This window comes from Mus caroli, unplaced genomic scaffold (genome assembly GCF_978045245.1).
Source record: "Mus caroli unplaced genomic scaffold, Mus_caroli_1 scaffold_9, whole genome shotgun sequence".
NCBI classification, from domain to species: Eukaryota; Metazoa; Chordata; class Mammalia; order Rodentia; family Muridae; genus Mus; species Mus caroli.
In genome coordinates, this window is record NW_028227264.1 from 39338190 (window position 1) to 39358476 (window position 20287).

A 20287-nucleotide genomic window follows, 5' to 3' on the forward strand; every position below is an offset into this window, starting at 1 on the left:
TGAACGGTTTTACTTGCAATGAGTCAAGGCTTCTGCTAGACTATATCAGTACTGGATCCTCACTGGGACTCCTCCTAGATATCCTGTTGTTTCCCTGTGTCATGGAGATCCCGCACCTTTAGATCTGCAGGATCTGCCCCTTCACACACTCCAGCAGTTCGCAGTTCATCGATGGGTTAAAGTTGGGGTGGGCCAACTCAAAGATCTGGATCTGGGCCTGGGTAGGAGATGAATTGGTCAGACCTCCAGATCTCCTGTACCTGTGCCACCAGTGTCAGCTCTCCTGGTGTGCCCAGTCAAGGTGCAGAGCCAGCTCTCCCACTCTCATGCCCTCAGGGACAGCTCACTTGCCTGCCACAGGTGGTGGGGGTGAGTGTGGGCATCTCTCCTGTGCCCACATGGCAGACAAGGAGTGGGACACCAACATGCACACCATCCCCTCCACTTTGCTGTGACCCTACCACCAGGGTCAGTTCTACTGTGCTGATCAAGCAAGGTACAGCAAGGTACAGGCAGGGTTGCTACCCTGCGGGAAGTGTGCGAGATGGAGCTGCTAAGGTAGTAGGAGCTGTTTCCTTATTGAGTTCAGGTTCACTCTTTGCATCCCATTCTCAATGGCAGGTCTCTGGGGAGCCTGCAAGGGGGAGACTGGCTGTTATCTGACCCTGGTGCCTATATTGGTTCTTATTGATGCCCCATGTGGTGTTTTGGATGAAATGTTCCTTATATTCTCAGCCATATGAATACTTGGTCACCAGATACTGATTCTGTTTGGGGATAGGTTTTGGAGGTGTGGCGTTGATGGAGGAAGCTTGGTGGTGGAGCTTTGGGGTTCTAAAAGTCATGCAAGAGTCAATGTCAGCACTTGGGAAGCAAAGGCAGGTGGAGTTTGAGACCAGCCTGAATCATAAAGTGAGTTCCAGGACAGCCATTCTTGGTATTCGATGTGCACTCGCTGCTTCTTGTTTGTGGTTCACGGTGTGAGCTGTCAGCACTCAGGTTCCAGCTCCAGATGTGATGTCTGCTGCTCAGCACTCAGGTTCCAGCTCCAGATGTGATGTCTGCTGCTCAGCACTCAGGTTCCAGCTCCAGATGTGATGTCTGCTGCCTGGTGTCTCTACCATTATGGTCCTAAATCCCCAAAGCTGAAAGCCTCAAACAAGCTCTTCTATACATTGCATGGTGTTTCTATAAGAAATTCATGGTTACAGAAAAAGCAGCGGATACATTCCAATTTGTTGTTCCTCAGAAGCATGCAGTATCCAGGTAACTGACAGAGGGATGTAGCCCATGGTGTTTCACCATCAGAGAATCCTGATTAAACACAGATCCCTGGGCTCCACTCCTACAGTAAGCATTTCTAACACGTTTCTAGGTAGTATTGAGTCTAGAAATGCCAGATTTTACCTTGGATTGAAATTACCAATTGCAGAATAGGGAGTTTAAGAGGCCTCTCTTGAGGACTAAAGGAGCAAAGCTGTCCCCTGACCTTGTCCCCTCCTGTAACTCCTGCCTTGGAAGCCCTAGGTCTAATATTTCTGCTAGTGCAGCTGGGTTCCCTGGCCATCCCAGGATCTCTATGAAGAGAGGAAAACCTCTTGACTAGGTGCAGGTCTGTATCCAAGCTTTTCCCCACTCATGGTACACGGCGGCCATAGTGTGCACTTTCTCTTTAGGCATGAAGGTTAGCCAACGTCTGGCCATTGGAGCACCTTCCTGACCTGGCCCCTTTGTAGGATTTGCTTCTGTGGACTTGGAGCACTTTGCTGAGTGTTGGCTGCTGTTCTGTAACCTAAAATCACCTTCCATTCAGCAGCCAGGGCAGTGCACAGTGGCCCTGACAGCTCTGTTTCCTGCCATCACTGTTTCCTGCCCTCCCCTCTCCAGGCTGGCCTGGCCCCTCCCCTCCACTCACAGGTTGCCGGGTTACCTGCCAGCGCTCTCCTTTCTCACCAGCCTGTTTGGTTCTGCCTCAGACCCTGGGAGTTCCCCTACTCTGCTCAACAGGGACTGTTCTGCCTACGGGGCCCCATTTTCACCCCATCCACGGCTCCCGATTCAGAGCCGGAACTTAGCCTGGTCCCTTGTGTGATTTTTCCTTGCACAACTGTCCTGGTTTGCTTTGTATTTCTCTCTCATTGGACTGGTGTCATGACCTTCCAATGTCCACAGCTCAGTTGCCCTCCATGTTTTATTTCACGAGGGTAGTGTCAGGAGATGCAAATAGTTGGTATACGGAGTAATTTCTATCTGGTTCAAGAAAGGTTCTTGGCCTAACTCCGCGGGCCTTGTTTCGGGTTAAAACGTAGCAATCTCACATACCACACAGTTACCCAAATAAAGTACCCAATTCAGTGGTCTTTAGCGAACTCACTGACCTATGTAACCATTATGTTATCAACTTTAGAGCATTCCCAACATGTTAGAAGGAAGTCCTGTAAATCTGTCTGTCATCTCCTATTTCCTACTTGTGGGTTAAAAATGGGGTCCCGAGTCTGGCCCAAGGCAGCTGGGCGAGTCTAACTGCACACGCCACACTGCCTCTGGGTGCATGTCGGGCTGTGAGAAGCTGGCAGAACCCTGCTCCAGAGTGAGGAAGTGAAGTCTGAGGTCCCCTGGGAAATGCCAGACTTCAGGGGAGTGGGGTGGTGGTCCTGGCCTGCATGGAGGCTGAGTCAGGCAGGTTCTCACTCTTGGATATTGCAGCTGCGGAAGAGCTGAGAACTGAGTAGGGGCCTGCAGGCAGGCTCTGGCCCTGGGGTGGAAGGGAAAAGGTCAGGAGGAGAGTGCTCCAGCTGGGTCCCTCGGGGAGGAGAGTGTCCTAGGCTTTCTCAGGGGCTTGGTGGAAACGTGGCTAGGAACACATGGAGCACTGAGGGGTCTCCCGCAGGAGGTTAGGTTTTCATGGGAAGACCTGCCCCATTGCTCCAGCACGGGGGATCCCAAGGAGAAGAGGCAAGGCCGTTTATTGTAGAAAGGCAGAGAGGGGGAAAGAGTAGAGAAGTAGAGGCCAGCCATGGTTATGTGGAGAGAGGGGGAAAGGGAATGTGAAGAGGGAGGGAGGGAGAGAGTGGCAACAGTAAGAGAGAGGAGTAAGAGAAGGAGGAGGGGGCAAACAGCTCCTTTTATAGTGGGCCAGGCCTACCTGCTGTTGCCAGGTAACTGTAGGGAGGAGGGGTAGAGTCCAGACAGAATACCAGGGACTTGGGGCATTGTCCTATGTGACTCATGGCCACAGAATTATGGGGCTGGGTTCTCATGTTAGGAGCCTGGTGTCTGGGAGTGTGGCAAATGGGCCTTCCATCCCTTGCAGAGTTATCTGCTGGGTCTCTGGGGTTTAAATCTAGCTCAACCAGAAAACAGGCTGCCTTTCGCGGTCCCACACCTACCTACGCATACCTCTAGCCCCAGGATACACTAGTCTGCTTTTTCTCTGACAGTGGATTCCAACCTGTGGATCAAGACCCCTTTGGCAAACCTCTATCTACAAAAATATTTACATTATGATCCATAATGGTAGCAATATTAGTTAAGAAGTAGCAACAAAAATAATTTTATGGTTGGGGTCCCCACAACATGAGGAATTGTATTAAAGCATTAGGGAGGCTGAGAACCATTGATTGCTATATGTAGATTTCTCTGTTCTTGGAACAGAGGCATAATGTAGAGGAGGTTTTGTGTGTCGCTTGCTTCTTTTGTTTAAAACAAGGTTTTCGAGGTTCATCCATGTTGTACCATATGTCAGTGAGTGTTTGTTTTTCACAGCTTAGCAATATTCTGTTGGGTGGATCTCCTACATTTGTGTGTCCACTCATTGATTTGGGATGTGTATCAATAACTCACTAGTTACTGAATTTTCATAGATTCTAAGAGGAAGCAATGGAGACAGGCCTTTGCCACTGGGAACCCGACACTTGGTCTTGTCCAGGAGTCAAGGACTCAGGGTCAAGATCCCTCTCTAAGTTCACATACGACTCCCCAACTCAGCTGGAAACAAACCCCAGCCATCTGACCTGCTGGTGGGACCTGTCTGGCACGTATGATATGAAATCTGGAAATTATCTGAGTTTTCGTTGATCCTCCCCACCTCTCCACCCACCCAAATTCACCTCCCCACCTACCCAAATCCACCTCCCCACCCACTCAAGTTGATCTTGGTTTCACAACATTTTAAGGTTTTTTCCCCTTCTGTTGTGGTCTGGCCAGTAGATCACAACCTGGGTTCTAGCCTGGAAAGGCATTTTGGAAACCTGGAAGAGAAGAGGGGCTGGGCTGCACGAGATAAGGAAGGAACCAAGACAAAAGTCTCTGCTCAAGGTTCAATTTTTACTATTCCAGCACTCAGTTATAAAGGAAGGGGGAGGGGCCCAATTTCCGCCAAATAATTTTGGGGTCCAGTAGCAGGGTGATCACGTGATGGCTTCAGAACAGCAAAGTGGCAGGTTCTAGCAGTGGGCGTGGCAGAACGATTGAGCGGGAAGCTCCACCCCTGAGCAAGCAGGTTTCAGGCTGGGGGAGGGGAGACTACACCCTTCTTTTTCTCATAGTCACCAGAAATGATGAAGGAAGTTAGAGGTTCTTGTTTGTCCATGTCTTATTTTTATTTGAATATTTTTATTGAAAGTAGATTATTTTCATACACTATATCTGATTCTGCTCCCCCTCATTTCCCAGCTCCTCTCTGCTCCTCCCCACCTCCTCACCCACCCAAATCCACATCCTTTCTTGCTTTCTCATTGACATACAAACAGGTATCCAAAAATGAAAAAAAGAAACCAAGATAAAAGAAAAACAGCAAACCTGAATAGAACAAAACAAACAAACAAACAAACAAACAAACGAGAAACAAGGGCAGAGCACAAGAAACACATATAGATGCAGACACACACACACACACACACACTGATAAAGACACAAAAGTGACAAACATGATATATAAGCAAAAGATCTGTAGGGTAAAGCCAATAAACAAACAAAAACAAACCCCACAATTGAATTTATTGGCTGTAAAAGAGTGTACTCCTAGTGAACACTGCATTGAAGAAACTGTTTTTCACTTGTGAGGGAGCAGAGATAATTTCTGGGCTGGAGATGGGGGCGGAGTCCACTTCCTCTCTCAGCACTGGTATCCCATCAGACCCAAACCTGTGCAGGCCCTGTGCATGCTGCCAGTCTCTGTGAGTTCATGAGTGCTTCAGTGGTTCTGTGTTTAGAAGCCCTTGTTTCTTTGGTGGTCTCCATCCCCTCTGACTCTTACACTCATTCGGCCCCCTCTTCCTGAACTGTGTGAAGGCAGGGAACTCTGGAGGCAGAGCACTACTGGAGAGATGGCCCTCTGTCATGCAATGCTTCTTCATGGTGACCCTGAGATTTTCTGCTTTCTTCCTCTCAAGGTGCCCAAACACCAATGCACACTCAGCAGGAAGGATGAAGGGGAGTCCAGAACTGGCAGGATCAGGGTCTGCTGGGAGCGAGTGTGTGTTGGGGGGGCACTTCTCTACCAATCTTCAATGAAACAGCTCTCTGAGACAATCTTAGCTCATATAGCTTTATCTGGGGTAGGCTTATACACACATACACATACTTTATTCAGGGTGAATCGAGGGTTGTATTGTTTTGGGGAAAGGGTCAGGAATATCCATGGTGGGCAAAGGCCATTGACTGAAACTAAAGCCACTGAGATACCTCATTAGCATGGGGAGGCCTTCCAGAAATCTTAGGCACAGGACTACCTGACCTTCTTCAGGAAGTTGAAATGGGGTCCCAGAGAAGAGGAAGCCCCGTTGACAGAGTCAGCCAGTTTTCACTGAGCTCTAAACTGTACAGTGATGTCTGACTTTGATTTCTGCTGGGCCTCCTGACATTTATTTCTTTGAATTTACCAAAAAAGGGAAAAGTCCCCTAACACTTTTATGAAGACAAAGAACACCTTGAGCCACCAAGCACACAGGTATCCTCTAGGTAGCTTCCAGATACACATTTCCCAAGGTGCCTCTGCCCTCTCATTCATTTCAGATCTCACCCTTGTGCCCACCCTGCCCCTAGACTCCTGTTGACCAAGCGCCCATCCCCCAGGAGATCTGAGATGCTCAGGGATACAAAAACGGCTCTTTTTGCCTCAGAGACTCAAAAATTCCTAGTTCAGTTCATAATGGGGTTTCCGTAAGAAAAAAAATAATTAATTAAGGAAGAAAACCAAGCTGATTCTTTAGGGGGAAATTGCATTGAGTAATTTTCCTTTTTATCTACTGCCAGGTTTGTAGAAACCAGATCAGTGAGCCACTGAGGTGACCCAGTTCACACTGAGCAGCCTAATGACACACAGGAAGGCAGGCCAGGTTGTTTTGTATTAACTCGAAATTGTACACACAGTATCCTAAAATAATATCTAGCAAGAGATCCAAGGTGTTGGCAGCTATTTTTATACGAAGAAGGGAAAGTGAAAATGGAATCAGACTTTTAAAGCCCCAGGGACATTTACAAATTTACATCCAGCGAGTCTCCTATGAGTTTTGAATTCATGTTTCCAAATAGTCACCGGAGCGAGTGGTTACATAAAGTGGTCACACCCGGAAGGCTGCTGGTCTATAGCCCAGCTTCTTAAATTGTGACACGTGACTCCACCTGGGATCATGTCACTGGATGTTGTTTGGAAGAAAAATTCAGTATCAGTATAAGGTTTCTGAAATTTGCGACTAGCAAAAGTAATCCAAAACCTAGAGCCTAATGGGTCCAAGCTGTTTGTACTCACTCGATCACTCACTCACTCACTCACTCACTCACTCACTCACTCATTCACTCGTGTGTGTCACATGACTCCCTTGCAACCTTGTTCCTGGACACACTGCATGCAAGTTTAGCATTACACATGCTGTCCCGTCAGGTGATGACACCAGTGACCCTGCTTGAATTGCCGTGGCTCAGCTTCGAGACGACTGTGGGTTATAAATCGTGATGTCCTTGATGGTTTTTCCTGTTGTTGTGATACAATACTGTGACAAAGTGACAATTTTTAAAAAGAAAACAAAAATCCCTTAATTTGGGCTGACAGTTTGGATGGCGGTTGGTCATACTGCAAGTTAGCAGTCAGGAAGTAGAGAACAGAGAGGCTGCCCATCTAGCTTGCTCCTTTAAAAAGATCAATTTTATTACGTTATGTATATGGGGGTTTTGTTTGTATGATTGTCTGTGAATCAGCGGCTGGCCTGGTGCCTGCAGAGGTCTCAGGACTGCATTGGATCTGCAACTGGAGGTTTAGATGGCTGTGAGCCACCGTGTGGGTGCTGGAAATTAAACCCAGGTCCTCTGGAAGAACAGGCAGCACTTTTAACTGCTGAGCTATCTCTCCAGCTTCTATTACATTCCTTCCTTCCTTCCTTCCTTCCTTCCTTCCTTCCTTCCTTCCTTCCTTCTTTCCTTTCTTCTTCTCCCCTTCCCCTTCCTCCCTCCCTCTCTCTTTCTCTCTCTCTTTCTTCCTTTCTTCCTTTCTTTCTTTCTCTCTCTTTCTTCCTTTCTTCCTTTCTTTCTTTCTTTCTTTCTTTTCTTTCTTTTTCTTTCTTCTCTTTCTTTCTTCCTTCCTTTCTTTCTTTCTTTCTTTCTTTCTTTCTTTCTTTCTTTCTTTCTTTCTTTCTTTCTTTCTTCCTTCCTTCCTTCCTTCCTTCCTTCCTTCCTTCCTTCCTTCCTTTCTTTCTTTCTTTCTTTCTTTCTTTCTTTCTTCTCTTTCTTTCTTTCTTTCTCTCTTTCTTTCTTCTTGTATGTATGTATGTATGTATGTGTTTGCATGCATGTACACGTAGGTATGCATGTGCTTACTGTAATGTTCATGTAGAAGTCACAGGATAATTTGCAGAAATATATGTTCTTTTCTTCTACCACATGGGTCCTGGGAATCAAACTCAGGTCAACATGTGTCTTTACCTACTGAACTATCTTCTATCCCAACTCTCTCTCTCTCTATCTCTCTCTCTCTCTCCCTCCCTCCCTCCCACCCTCCCTCCCTCCCACTCTCCTTCCCTCCCTCCCTCCCTCTCCGCCTAGGACCCTGTCCGGGGAATAATACTGCCCGGTTTTAGGAAGAGCTTCCTTTCTCAGTTAGCACAATTCCTCACTCGTGTGTTCCTCGGCTTGCCTGACACACGGTTACAGAGCCCATCAAATGAACATGGAACTAACCGTGCTTTTATTGCACACACAAAGCCTTTGCTCTCACAGAAACCTAATTACGGGAAGTGAGTGTTATAATACTTTTTCTACTGCCATTTCTCGGTATGTAAGTATCAAATTAGTTTGTCTTTGGACTAGGCTGTGTTAGGATGTTTGATTTAAAAATCTAGCTTTGAGTTGCTGACTTGAATTTCATAAAAACCCATTAAATTTATTTTAGCTTGAGATTAAGACAGAATTCCAATAATTTCTGGAATGGCTCTAAATGCACTTCTGTCAATTTATATTATGTGTCTATAAGAAGTGGAGTTCTCAACATTGAGGATTATAAAAATCAAAATATGTTAGCTATGAAAGTCATTTAAGGAGTGGGGCAGTGGTGGCACATGCCTTTAATCCCAGCACTTGGGAGGCAGAGGCAGGCGGATTACTGAGTTCGAGGCCAGCCTGGCCTACAAAGTGAGTTCCAGGACAGCCAGGGCTATACAGAGAAACCCTATCTCTAAAACAAAAACAAACAAAAAACAAACAAACAACAAAAAGAAAAGCATTTAAGATGCTCCATGTTCGGCAGAAGCAAACATTCAACTGAGATTTAAGTCTTATGTAAAGCTACACAAAGCCCTCCCCAGCTCATTCATTTATGACTTTCCTTTTCTCTTTCCTAGGCCCCAAAGTTACATGCATCTCAAATAATTACTTTAAAGACATTTTTAAAGGATGTACTCTAAGCAGATGTTTGATGTGTATTCCTGGGGTCATGTAGAGGTTTCTCAGTAAAACAAAGAACAGGTAGGAAAGTTTTAACTTCTCCTGGTACAGAAATTTTCAGACTTTTAAAAAAATTTTTAAATTATTTTTGACTCCACCTTTCTTTCTAAGACAAAAATATATCCAGGGGAAATTTTGCATCTGTTTGAACCAGCTCTGTAAATTCACTCCCGTTTCCTCAGTGCAATGTTCGGAATGGCCGCGTTGCTCACGTGAACACTTCCAAGGGAACTGTTTGCAGACGGCTTGAGCGAAATCAGCTCCAGTGGAATAATGTTGCAGCCTTGCCGGCAGATTTTACCTCTGCACTTAAGGAGAGTTCTTTAGATAACATTAGTGAAGAGAGATGAGCAATCACTCCAGCTCCATCTCCCCGCTCAACCCGCAAATCCTGGTGAGTCTCTTCACCCCAGAACCCCAACCCCTCCCGCCTGCATATCCTGGCGAGTCTCATCTCTTCTGCCATATTCCTTTGATTTCAAAGCCGGTGGGAAATGAGCAAGGGGATTTGGAGAGAGTTTATTGCTTTTTAAGATTTCCGATGTACTTGTTAAATCTTTTCTTCTAGCTCAGATACACTGGAAAAGGATGAGAAAAAAGATTGTTTCCATGAAAACTCATACTGTCTGTCCTTCTTGGTTGTTTGTCTGTTCATCCACAACGGGTAAAGAGACAAGGAGACACAAGAGGACAGATCTTTCCCCCTTTGTCTCAGAGGGAATCATAATTTGAGGTCTTCCATGTCCAGAGTCCTCCACATGCATAGCTGAGAGGGGAGCCTGGGTTCCTGGCCGCCTGAGAGAAATATACTGTGCTTAACCTTAGCAATGGAAAAGCCTCATGCTGTGGTTAGACACAGTTTCATAGGAAGAGGGCAAGTCATAGCAAGAGTGGATTTCTGTTCAAAGGGGGAAAACGTGGTGGGGTCCACTGACCTCTGCACTCCCTCGCACTTCTGCTTGACGACCCACCTGTACAGAGCCATACTTTGGCAAACCTGGGTTCTCACACCATCCTTCATTCCCTTCCCCCACGGGGTGACAGTGCCTCCCCAGCAGCAGGTACTCACCTTTGGGAACTAAGGCGGAGGAGGCTTTGTTAGTGATGTGGCTGTCACATCCTATTAGTGCATGGGTGGGTTTCATTGGGTACAGGAGGTATGTCATTTATAGACAGAAATTGCATAATTAATCTTGATAGAATTTTGACGCTTCCTTGGCATGCAATTTTTTCGTCAAGTGAAAAGCCTTAGGAAGCAGGTCACATGGAATCCGAAACTCGAAAGTTCAAGCCCAGGTACTTCTCATAACTTAAAGCAGCCCTATGGGATTGTGGAAAGACATACTCACCTTTGGCTTCTGACCTTTCCCCCCAGGTCTGAAGGGAAGAAAGGATGGCGGTGAGGACAGGAAGTTCCCCAGAACTGCTTGAGAAGATTCAATGACTCTAGTCTCCACTGTTCATTTTCTATTTATTGTAGGAATTCTGTAACTCAGATAATACGGGCCAAGTGTATCTCCATTGATCGAGACTTTTTGACCTGGTTACAGTGGATGGATTCAAATTGTGTGTCTGGCTTCCATCACTATGAGTGGGAGACTCATCTGTACTGTTCTTCTGTAACAACAATTTCTCATTTCCATTGCGTGTAGAATTCTACTGTGTGATGGCTCTCGATTCACCCGTTTCCCTATTGATGGGCATGCTGACTGCTTCTAGTTCCCACAATTCTGAGTGTTACTGCTAGGAGCATCTCTGTGTACCTGCCTATCTGAGACACTCTATTGATTAACAATGTTTCACCTGGAAATTCTTTGGTCCTGCTGAAATGAACATGGCAAAGGCATAGAATAGACATAGTCTCAACTTTAGTAGATGGTGCAAAGCCAAAGAAACAGTGGCAGTCACCTGGTGATGTTGTCACTAATAGTTCTTATTGATGTAAGATGTCCACCTCCAGGAGGCCCCCGATGGCGTGTCTCAAGGTATATGTGAAAGTTCTTGTCAGTAGGATGACTTGACTCTGCCTGTTTGTGATCAAATCCTTCAGGAAAAGTCTCCAAAGAGGCATGGTCCTCTGGAACGTATGTCCACAAGAATCAGCCAGGAAAAAAAGAGATGGTTTATAGTTCGGATTAAAACCACCTTTCATTTGTTTTCTACAACTTGACCAGTAACATTTATGTTTTGCATAGACTAGTGAGAAAATAAAATCCATTTGACTTGCGGCAGACACAGGCATGAAAAGCACAGGCGTTTGACAACGTGGACTTCTGTAACAATTTGAGAACCTCTAGGGCCCTCTCCTAGATATATATACACCCTTTGTCAGAATAAAGGATTTGGAAATAAGAAGCTGCTGTCTGTCATGTGACCCCTCCCACAACTCTTTCCTAGCAGATCCAGGTGATGATCCTGGTACATTCCAAAGAGGAAGACAAAAAGGTCATCGACTTGTCTGAATGGGGCACACACACATCACATACACAGAGATACACACATCTCACATACACACACACACACACACCACACACACACACCACACACATAGCACACATATATACATACCACATGCACACACAGACACACCACATCACACAGACACACAGACACACACATCTCACACATACACACATACCACACATACAGCACACATATATACACACCATACCACACAGACACAGACACACACACACTCACACTGCCACACAAACATACACACACATACACACACTCACACCACAAATACACATATACACACCAGACACACACTACACACACACACACACACACACACACAGCACACACACGTACATATTCACACACACTCGCACAACACAGACAGTTTTAACTGCTTGCTAACTGATAAGAAGAGCCAGCACCCTTTTGGCTTCCCGTGGAGGTTGTACATTTCTTGTGACTAGCATTTTGGATGAGTTTATGCCAGGCTTGGCACCAGTAACAGCTCGGCAATAGCGGCAGCGCTTGCTGGGTCCACGTGAGCCTTTTGGCACGTGACTGCATGTGCCAGCCTTGTAGCTGGCATTTCAACTCGAAATTGTACACTGGCCAAAGTGGATAGAAAACACAAAGGCAGCATACCAAGAGAGATGGAATGGGAGGGAGAGAAGGAGGAGGCCTCATCGGGTGGTAAGAGGACCCAGCTAATGATTTTCACCAGTCAGCACTTTAACCATGTGTCCACCCCCAAGCCCCAGGCTGGTAACGCCTTGAAAGGATCTGGTTTTGGCCTGGGGGAAGTGCTGAAACCAGGTTGTTAAAACATTCTGGTGTCTCTGTGTGTGAAGATCATGCTACCATAGTAGGTAAATTAATTATGCTCCCACATTCTCAAAAGAGTTCCCTGAGTTTCCCAAAAGAAGTTGTCAAACTAAATAATTGCTTTAAATATTTAGCGAGCTTCATGTAGGCTGGAGTAACTGACAGGTAAAGCAGCTGCCAGTGCATGGGAACAGCTTCGGAAGGCAGCTCAATTCTGGGGTCAGAGGACAAGCTCTTGGAGCAGACCTCTGCCTCCAGCCCTAGCTGAGCTACTTCTAACCAGTTTCCACAGTAATATCATGGCTGCGGGCATTAAATGGCAGTGCTTGGGTCTAGCATAGACATACATGAGCTAATCAAGCTGCTTGTCGGGAGAGCAAGGATGCTGTAGGCATGAACGATGCATTATCATGGCTCTTCATTCTATTAGTAAAGTAAGGCCCAGGGGCATTGAATTTTTTATGGCATCCTGTGGATATGTCTAGAATATCTAGTGGCTTCTTGAATGGTTATCCTGGTGGCTTTCTGACAAAGGACCACTAGGCATCGGCCAACACTGTTCGTAAGTCTGGAGAAACTGGTGATGTTTTACCACTCTGAAAAGAGACCCCAAATGGCTTCCTCCTGCATCAGGGACAACCTTTCCCATCTCAGAATTTTCATATCCTTAATTTTTATAATTATTTCATAATTCCTCTTTCTGTGCTATATGCTGCGTTGTTCATTCGCTTTTGAAAACTATTTATTAAACTCCAACAATGCTGTCCAAGCACTGAGTCGTTGCAGTTTTTGATTCTTGAGAAGGAAATGAATAGAGCTTTAGGAAAAAGTGTCTTTCCAAAGAGGTGACATTAGTGCTTGGACTCTGCCATCAAGAGAAGTGGTATTCGTATATGTGGAATCCTGCTGTGGGAGCAAGCTGTATTCCAGAAAGAGCCAAGCAGCTACACAGGGTAGGAACAGAGTGAGGAGAGAGTGATGGGAGGTAAGGTCAGAGGGAGAGCAGAGCCAGTGTGCAGGTCTCATCTCCATAGAGGGAGGCAGACGTCCTGAAATCAGGCTGCACAGCTCTTCCAATATGAAGAAGGTTTGTTATGTCTGTGTCTTCCGTCAGCTATCGTAGTACGGGGATACAGCTTATACCACAAAGGATTGTTGAATATGATGGTACCATGTAGAGGTTGGAATCTACAGTGAAAGGTGAACTGGTGAGATTTGGAAATGAAAGTTGGTAGAGGCCCAGCTCATACTTGCCCCTGATCTTATATCTGGAAGCAGCTCTTCTATACAGATAAGAATCTTGTCTAATGCTGGACACGGCTTCCTTGGTTGACTGTGAATCATTTTCCATACTGTGGACTGACTAGTAAATGTAAACAATGACTCTCACTCAAATACAAGTTCCATATGTAAGGGTTCATTGCCTAACTTGAGTTCAGGCTACTTTAGCAACCACTACCCCTGCCTATTAACTATTAGCATCTGTCTTGGGATTTTATTGCTATGAACAGACACCATGACCAAGGCAACTCTTATAAAGGACAACATTTAATTGGGCCTGCCTTATAGTTCAGAGAATTAGTCTATTATCAACATGGTGGAATGCATGGCAGCGTACAGGCAGACATGGTGCTGGAGGAGCCTAGAGTTCTACATCTTGATCTGAAGGCATTCAGGAGGAGACTGGATTCCATACTGGGTGGAGCTTGAGCAGAGGAGACCTCAAAGACTGTCCCCCAGAGTGACATACTTCCTCCAACAAGGCCACACCTACTAACAGTGCTACTCCCTAAGGGCCAAGCATTCAAACACATGGATCTATGGAAGGCATATCTGTTCAAACAACCACAGCATCCTTCACTTGGGTTAAACATGGTGACATGTACTGGTGGTCCCAGCTATTTGGGATGCTGAGACAGGAAGATCAGTTGAGCTCATAAGTTCCATGGTAGCCTGATCAGCACAGTGAGATTGTCTCAAAATGAACCAAGACTTCTTTACTAAGGCACAGATCTTCTTGACTGGGAATGGAAAGAAAACACTACATTTCATAGCAAAATAAATACATTTAAAAATCTGACCATAGCCGGGCGTGGTGTCACACGACTTTAATCCCAGCACTCGGGAGGCAGAGGCAGGCGGATTTCTGAGTTCGAGGCCAGCCTGGTCTACAAAGTGAGTTCCAGGACAGCCAGGGCTATATAGAGAAACCGTCTCGAAAAAAAAAATTTATCATAAAGAGGGAAGTTTATCACCACAGAAGGAAGGCACTGTATCGAGTACATTATAGACACCATGCTTTACTTGTTTCACATCGGAGAGACTGGAACAGCTCCGCTTAGAGAGCAGGCTTTTCTTAGACCTCACTCCTGTGGAAGCACTCACAGCTACCCTCCATTGCCACACTGGTCTGAGGGTAGTGTGTGTCTGAGGATACACTCCACTGTGCAGTAGATTAGGCTGAAGTGTCTGCTGTCCTGTGCTGTGCTGTGCTGTGCTGTGCTGTGCTGTGCTGTGCTGTGCTGTGCTGTGCTGTGCTGTGCTGTGCTGTGCTGTGCTGTGCTGTGCTGTGCTGTGCTGTGCTGACCTGGGCTGGGCTGGGCTGGGCTGGGCTGGGCTGGGCTGGGCTGGGCTGGGCTGGGCTGGGCTGGGCTGGGCAGGGCTGGGCTGGGCTGACCTGGGCTGGGCTGGGCTGGGCTGGGCTGGGCTGGGCTGTCCTGGGCTGTCCTGGGCTGTCCTGGGCTGTCCTGGGCTGTCCTGGGCTGGGGAGTCAGGGAATGGTAAAGCCAATTCAGTTTGTCACTATCTAGCCTTATAACATAGGTCAAGTGTTCTCAGTCCATGCCCTCCCTGGCATCTAAGCAGAGCTTTAGCTAGAGACATATACCTATTCCATCCTATGTGATTGTCTGTAAAAATGTGTCCAAGATGAGGATCCTCAATTGGGTTTTTCAACACTGTGTGTCAGGGCTAATCACGTACCTTAGTAATACGGCACTTACTTACCTAGTATGGGTGATGACCTGCCTTCCACCCACAGCACCACTAATAAACAACCCAGCAAACACAAAGCCCCCCACATGCATAGTACAAACTGTCTTTCTCTTTGGCCCCTAGCTTGCTTTGTTAAGGGAAACATCGTTTTTATTTCCTTATTTAAACTTTATTAAATTTCTTTTTGACTCCTAAAGACTCCAGATGCAAGAGGAAAAAAAAAGTTCCCCTCTCAAATAAGACGTCTTGTTGGGAGCGGGGTGGGGAGTGGGGGGGCAATATCTTCTCTTTCACCTTCAAGGGAAATTGCACCCATCCTCTGGCTCTAGTAAAAATAATAATAAATTGCTTCAGTACAACACAATCTGGCATTCAGATCAGACTGCAAGCGTGAGCCTAAGCCCTCACAGTGTCATGGTAACCGGAAGTTCAGAACACCCCAACCTCCTCTAGGGGCTTCATTCTCCGGAGTCCGTGGCATTTGCTTGTGAGGCGGCTAAAGCAGTTTCTTATTGAGTTCTACGACGTCAGGATCAGCATCTTAATAGCTAATTTCCTTAGGTAATGTAGTGAAATCCCTTGTTCAAGTCTTTATTTGTGAATTAGATAGATCTAGGTCAGAAACCACTTATAAATTTCAAACTTTACAGAACAACATAGCTGTGCCTATTTCTCCCTGCATGGAACAGAAATGGGCCATACCCGCCACCTGGGATTCTTTTGAAAACGAAATGAGATGAGGTGTCTAGAACGCCAGCTTTTAAGCTTGGCTTGTTCTAGAACGCTCCAGAGTTGTTTGTGACATCAGTGTCTGCATGTGATTGAGTTGGTCTGAGGTTTGAGCTGAGTATCGAGAGGCTTGAGAGACCCACGTACCTGGACGGTGCACCCCCAGTGAGATCCTATGGTCTGTAGCATGTGTAGACACTCAAGGGGCTTTCCAGAGAGGCCGACAGTTAATGTCTCAAATTATTTGGAGAATTACCTTTGCTCTGTATTTTTCAAAAGGAATTCTCTCTGGTGTCCCAGATGGCTCTCGGGGGACTCTTTGTTCATCATTGATTACAGTCGCAGCTTTCCATTGGCCCTGCTGCCCGAACTATGAGATGCTCCCTAGCTCGGTAATGAGAACTGACCTCCACCGTGGGGCAAATTACAGGTCTCAGAGGCACAGTGTGGGTGATCAGGATTTAGACATCTTTGAATTCTGAACCTATTGTTAGTGCCTGGCACCGGTCCTCAGATTGGAGCAATTGTGCCGGAGGGGTGCCTGTCCCTCTGGGTTACTCAAGCAATCACACTCCGGTTGCTAAAAGACTGACTGGAGCCACGTGGAACACATTCTGCAGACTGATTTTAAGTGGGCGGAATGCAGTAATTCCCTGCTTCAATTGAACATTTTTTCCCCTCCTACTTTTAAGCCTTTGAGCAATCAATGCTGTCTTTGGTGACTTGGTTCCCTTCTAGTTTATCAAGGAAGTGGCTACGTTTTTTGGGCCTCAAGCTTTTACGAAAGATAGGTGGAAGATGGTAGCGCCATTTCAGAATTCACCTTTCTAGCAGCGAGGAGTAGGGGTGCCCTGTGTTCACATGTATGGACACACAAGGCAAAAGCCCCCATATTTTTAACTGCTGCCAGTTTGAATAGATGTTACTGGAGAGCAGCAAAATTTGAAACAAGGTAACTTTTCTGATCTTAATCAGAAGCAAATGTAACACTCTGTATATAAATAGGAACTTGGTTCATCACAAGCTTGAGTGATGGGAGCCGACTGAACAAAAGGGTCTCATGACAAGGTGTTTGCCTTTTTTATGCAAATGTAAAATAAATATTCATGGGGCTTTATTTTAGGGAGAGAAATTTTAAATGGCAAAACTATTTAAGTTTGATTTTACATGGGCACAAATATCTTAAATCCTCTCGGGAACAAGGAAAGGGTGTAATTATACATTTTTAAAAGTGCAGGTGTGGGTGTGCTCATGCCTACACACCTATTTTCACAGGGAACCAGAGTCAGAATCAAGATCAATTCTCACCAAGTGAGGGGCCTGATGATTGGCCAAAAAAAAAAAAAAAAAAAAAAAAGAAAAGAAAAAAAATCAAAGGACACTCACACAGAAATCCCTTCACTGTTTACCTAAGGGCCAATCGTGTCTGAGGCAGTTGGGCTGAGGTGACCCAGCAAAGCTAGTAATCAGCCTTATTTTCTTCTAGCTATCATCAGCATGCATTGATCTCTCCCTTTCCCTTTTTATTATGAAAAATATCAAATACCTGAAGTAGAGATAAGACTGGAAAGGGACCACTGTGTGCTGTCACTCAGCTGCAGCACCTACCACCTTGTGGTCCACCTGTTCACCCATATTAAGCCATTTCCAATCCGAGATTAGTCACCTCTAATATTATAATATAAAAGCATTCCATCAATGGTTCCTTTTGGGGGATGGACAAGGGTCTCCAGTATCTCAGACTGACTGGTCTCAAATTCACTATGTAGCTCAGGATAACCTGTCTATCCTCCTACCACCTTCTAAATGTTAGAATAACAAGTATGAGCCACCATTTTTTAATGATGGGGATTAAACCCAGAGCTTTGTATATGCTAGCAACAACTCCACCAATTGACACAGAACCTCATCACCAAGCTTTTGGTTTTCAAACCAGAACCGAAAGAACCAATCCTGAATAAATAAAAGTTATCAACCAATTCCTATATAGTCATAAACTGTTGGACCCATCCAATACTGTAACTAGAAAAATTCAAATACATTGTTTGGGAGAACTGAATATCGTTCCTTAAATAGAGTGTGAACTACACACAGCTGCCATTTATAAATTCTTCTCAACATGAAGTAGCAAAACCTGGAACGAGCTTCACAGAAAATGCTAGATGCTGACCCTAACCTGGGTGCCCCTTCCAAGAGCATTGTCTCTGCAGCTTTGCCGAATGTTCCAATGTCTCTCTTTTCTCACAAGACATATGCAGACTACAGTGGTGGTGTCTGCACAACTGTTGGCTATGATGGCTGTGGTTTATAGAATATGAAAATTGTCATCTCAGTGTTTTGAGTTAAGATCGTGGGAGGACCATGAGGATAATTGGAATGTATCAATGAAGACTTTATACTTTGGGCTGGGTATTTAATGTCTCAGGTAACATTTCTCCACGGAAAACGATGCTTGATCTCTGCATCACACAAAAGGAAGGCTTTTAAATATAGCTCACGTTTTGAATTGCACTTCTAAGAGGTAATTGTGCCTTTAAAAATATTTTCATGTAGCTTGAATCATTTTAGAACTATTCAGTCACTGCTGGTGATTTAATTAAAATATAATTAATGTGGGAAAAAGAATTAATTCTCATTAACTTGGGCAACCTAAGGTAGCAGTCTGAATTTTAAATATGTTTGAAGAAATACTTTACTTTTTTTTTTTAATTTTCAGCTACATGCACTGAAACTGATGTTGAGGTAGTCATACCTAAACAATTCACACACACACACACACACACACACACACACACACACACACACACACACGCACGCACATATCCCGGGTAGCTCCTGCCTGCAGTGAAGCTGTTGAAAGTATGCTATCTACATGTTTGATAACCAGATAACATGCATGTCTGATTTATGCTAGGACTTTACTTGTCAGAGAATTTCATGCTATGTCATGCAAAGATGAGAATTATAGACATTCCAGGAATTAAAATCCTGGATGGATGGAATGCACACTAATGAAACTTAACTTATTAAAGACAATGCAAGCCAATTTCCAAAATAGAGTAGCCGGTATAGGAAGCCACACTGTCTAGATGCTTCAGGGTTTTGTCCTTTCAAGTAGAGAAGGAATATTTTTCTTTACTACAAAATTCTTTCTAAAATAATTCAATACTTTGCTCTTTGTGTTCTAAGTCAGAGATTTAAAACGAGCTCTGAGCAACAATTATCAGTCAGTTTGCTTGTTCAGAGGACGTCCAATGACTTTAGAGTATTTATTATCAACTCAAATTCAAGTCCCCAGGGAGAGAGGGAGAATGGGGGGAGGGGAGGGTGGGAGAGAGACAGAGAGAGAGAGAGAGAGAGAGAGAGAGAGAGAGAGAGAGAGAGAGAGAGAGAGAGAGAATGTGCGAAAGTGTGCATGTATGTGTGTGAGTATGTATATAAGGGAGTGTATGGGAGTGAGTGTGAGTGTGTCTAAGTGAGTGTGTATGTGGAAGTGAGTATATATATATGAGTGTGTCAGTATGTGTTTAAGGCAGTGTGTGTGTGAGTGTGTATAACTGAGTGTGTGAGAATGTGTAAAAGTGAGTGTGTGAGAGTGTGTGTATGAGTGTGTGAGTTTGCATGAGAGATTGAGTATGTGTGTATGAGAGAGTGTTGAGTGTGCATGTATGAGTGCATGTGATATGTGTATAAGTAAGTGTGCATGGGAGATTGTGTGAGTCAGTATGTGAGTGTGTGCTCCAATCTCTCAGCAATAGGCATCGTGGACACAAACACAAGGAGGTCAGGCCCTCTGGGGTCCTCCTCGGCTTCCATGCTCACTATCTCTTCTAATGGCTCACAGGTACATCTGGAGACAGGCCACTGATAATCTCACCATGCATGGAAGGTCCTCTGAGACCAGTTTTCCTGATGATGACCATCACAGGGTGGTACCTTGTTTACAGAGTTTCTGAGTTCCATGGCACCTCACTTGCCTGGTACAACTGTGCCACCACCAGCCATCATGAACTTACCTGGAGGGAGGAGTCAGGACAATCATGAGCTCAGCCCTGCCTCCCAGATCCCTTGCTCAGTTCTTGGGCCCCAGGGGATCTGTGACACTCTCCCTCCCCCACACCCACAGACACACACTGTTCATCTGCAGACATGGGAACAGTTTGCTCTGAGTTTCAGGTTCTGCTATAGACATGGCTTCCTACAGCCATGGGAGATTCCTCCCTGCCTCACTCCAGCACCTCTCTGCATCCTCAGCAGGCTGTTCTGCATGCTCTGGTATCATCCGCCAGAGAGCTCCGAGCCTCCAAGTGCACTTAAAACAGACACAAGAAAGGGGAGTCTTAGAAAT

The 20287-nt window shown here is 45.4% G+C and overlaps 1 protein-coding gene across 1 annotated transcript in view; it reads left to right on the forward strand.

Annotated features, from left to right (window-relative positions):
• LOC147002626 (igE-binding protein-like) overlaps positions 1–9284 on the forward strand; it is a 54217-nt gene extending 44933 nt beyond the window's left edge. Inside the window, exon 4 of the mRNA XM_085843326.1 lies at positions 9117–9284. Coding sequence (XP_085699452.1) covers positions 9117–9284 — 168 coding nt within the window. The remainder of the gene's footprint in view (positions 1–9116) is intronic.
• Positions 9285–20287: the final 11003 nt, after the last annotated feature.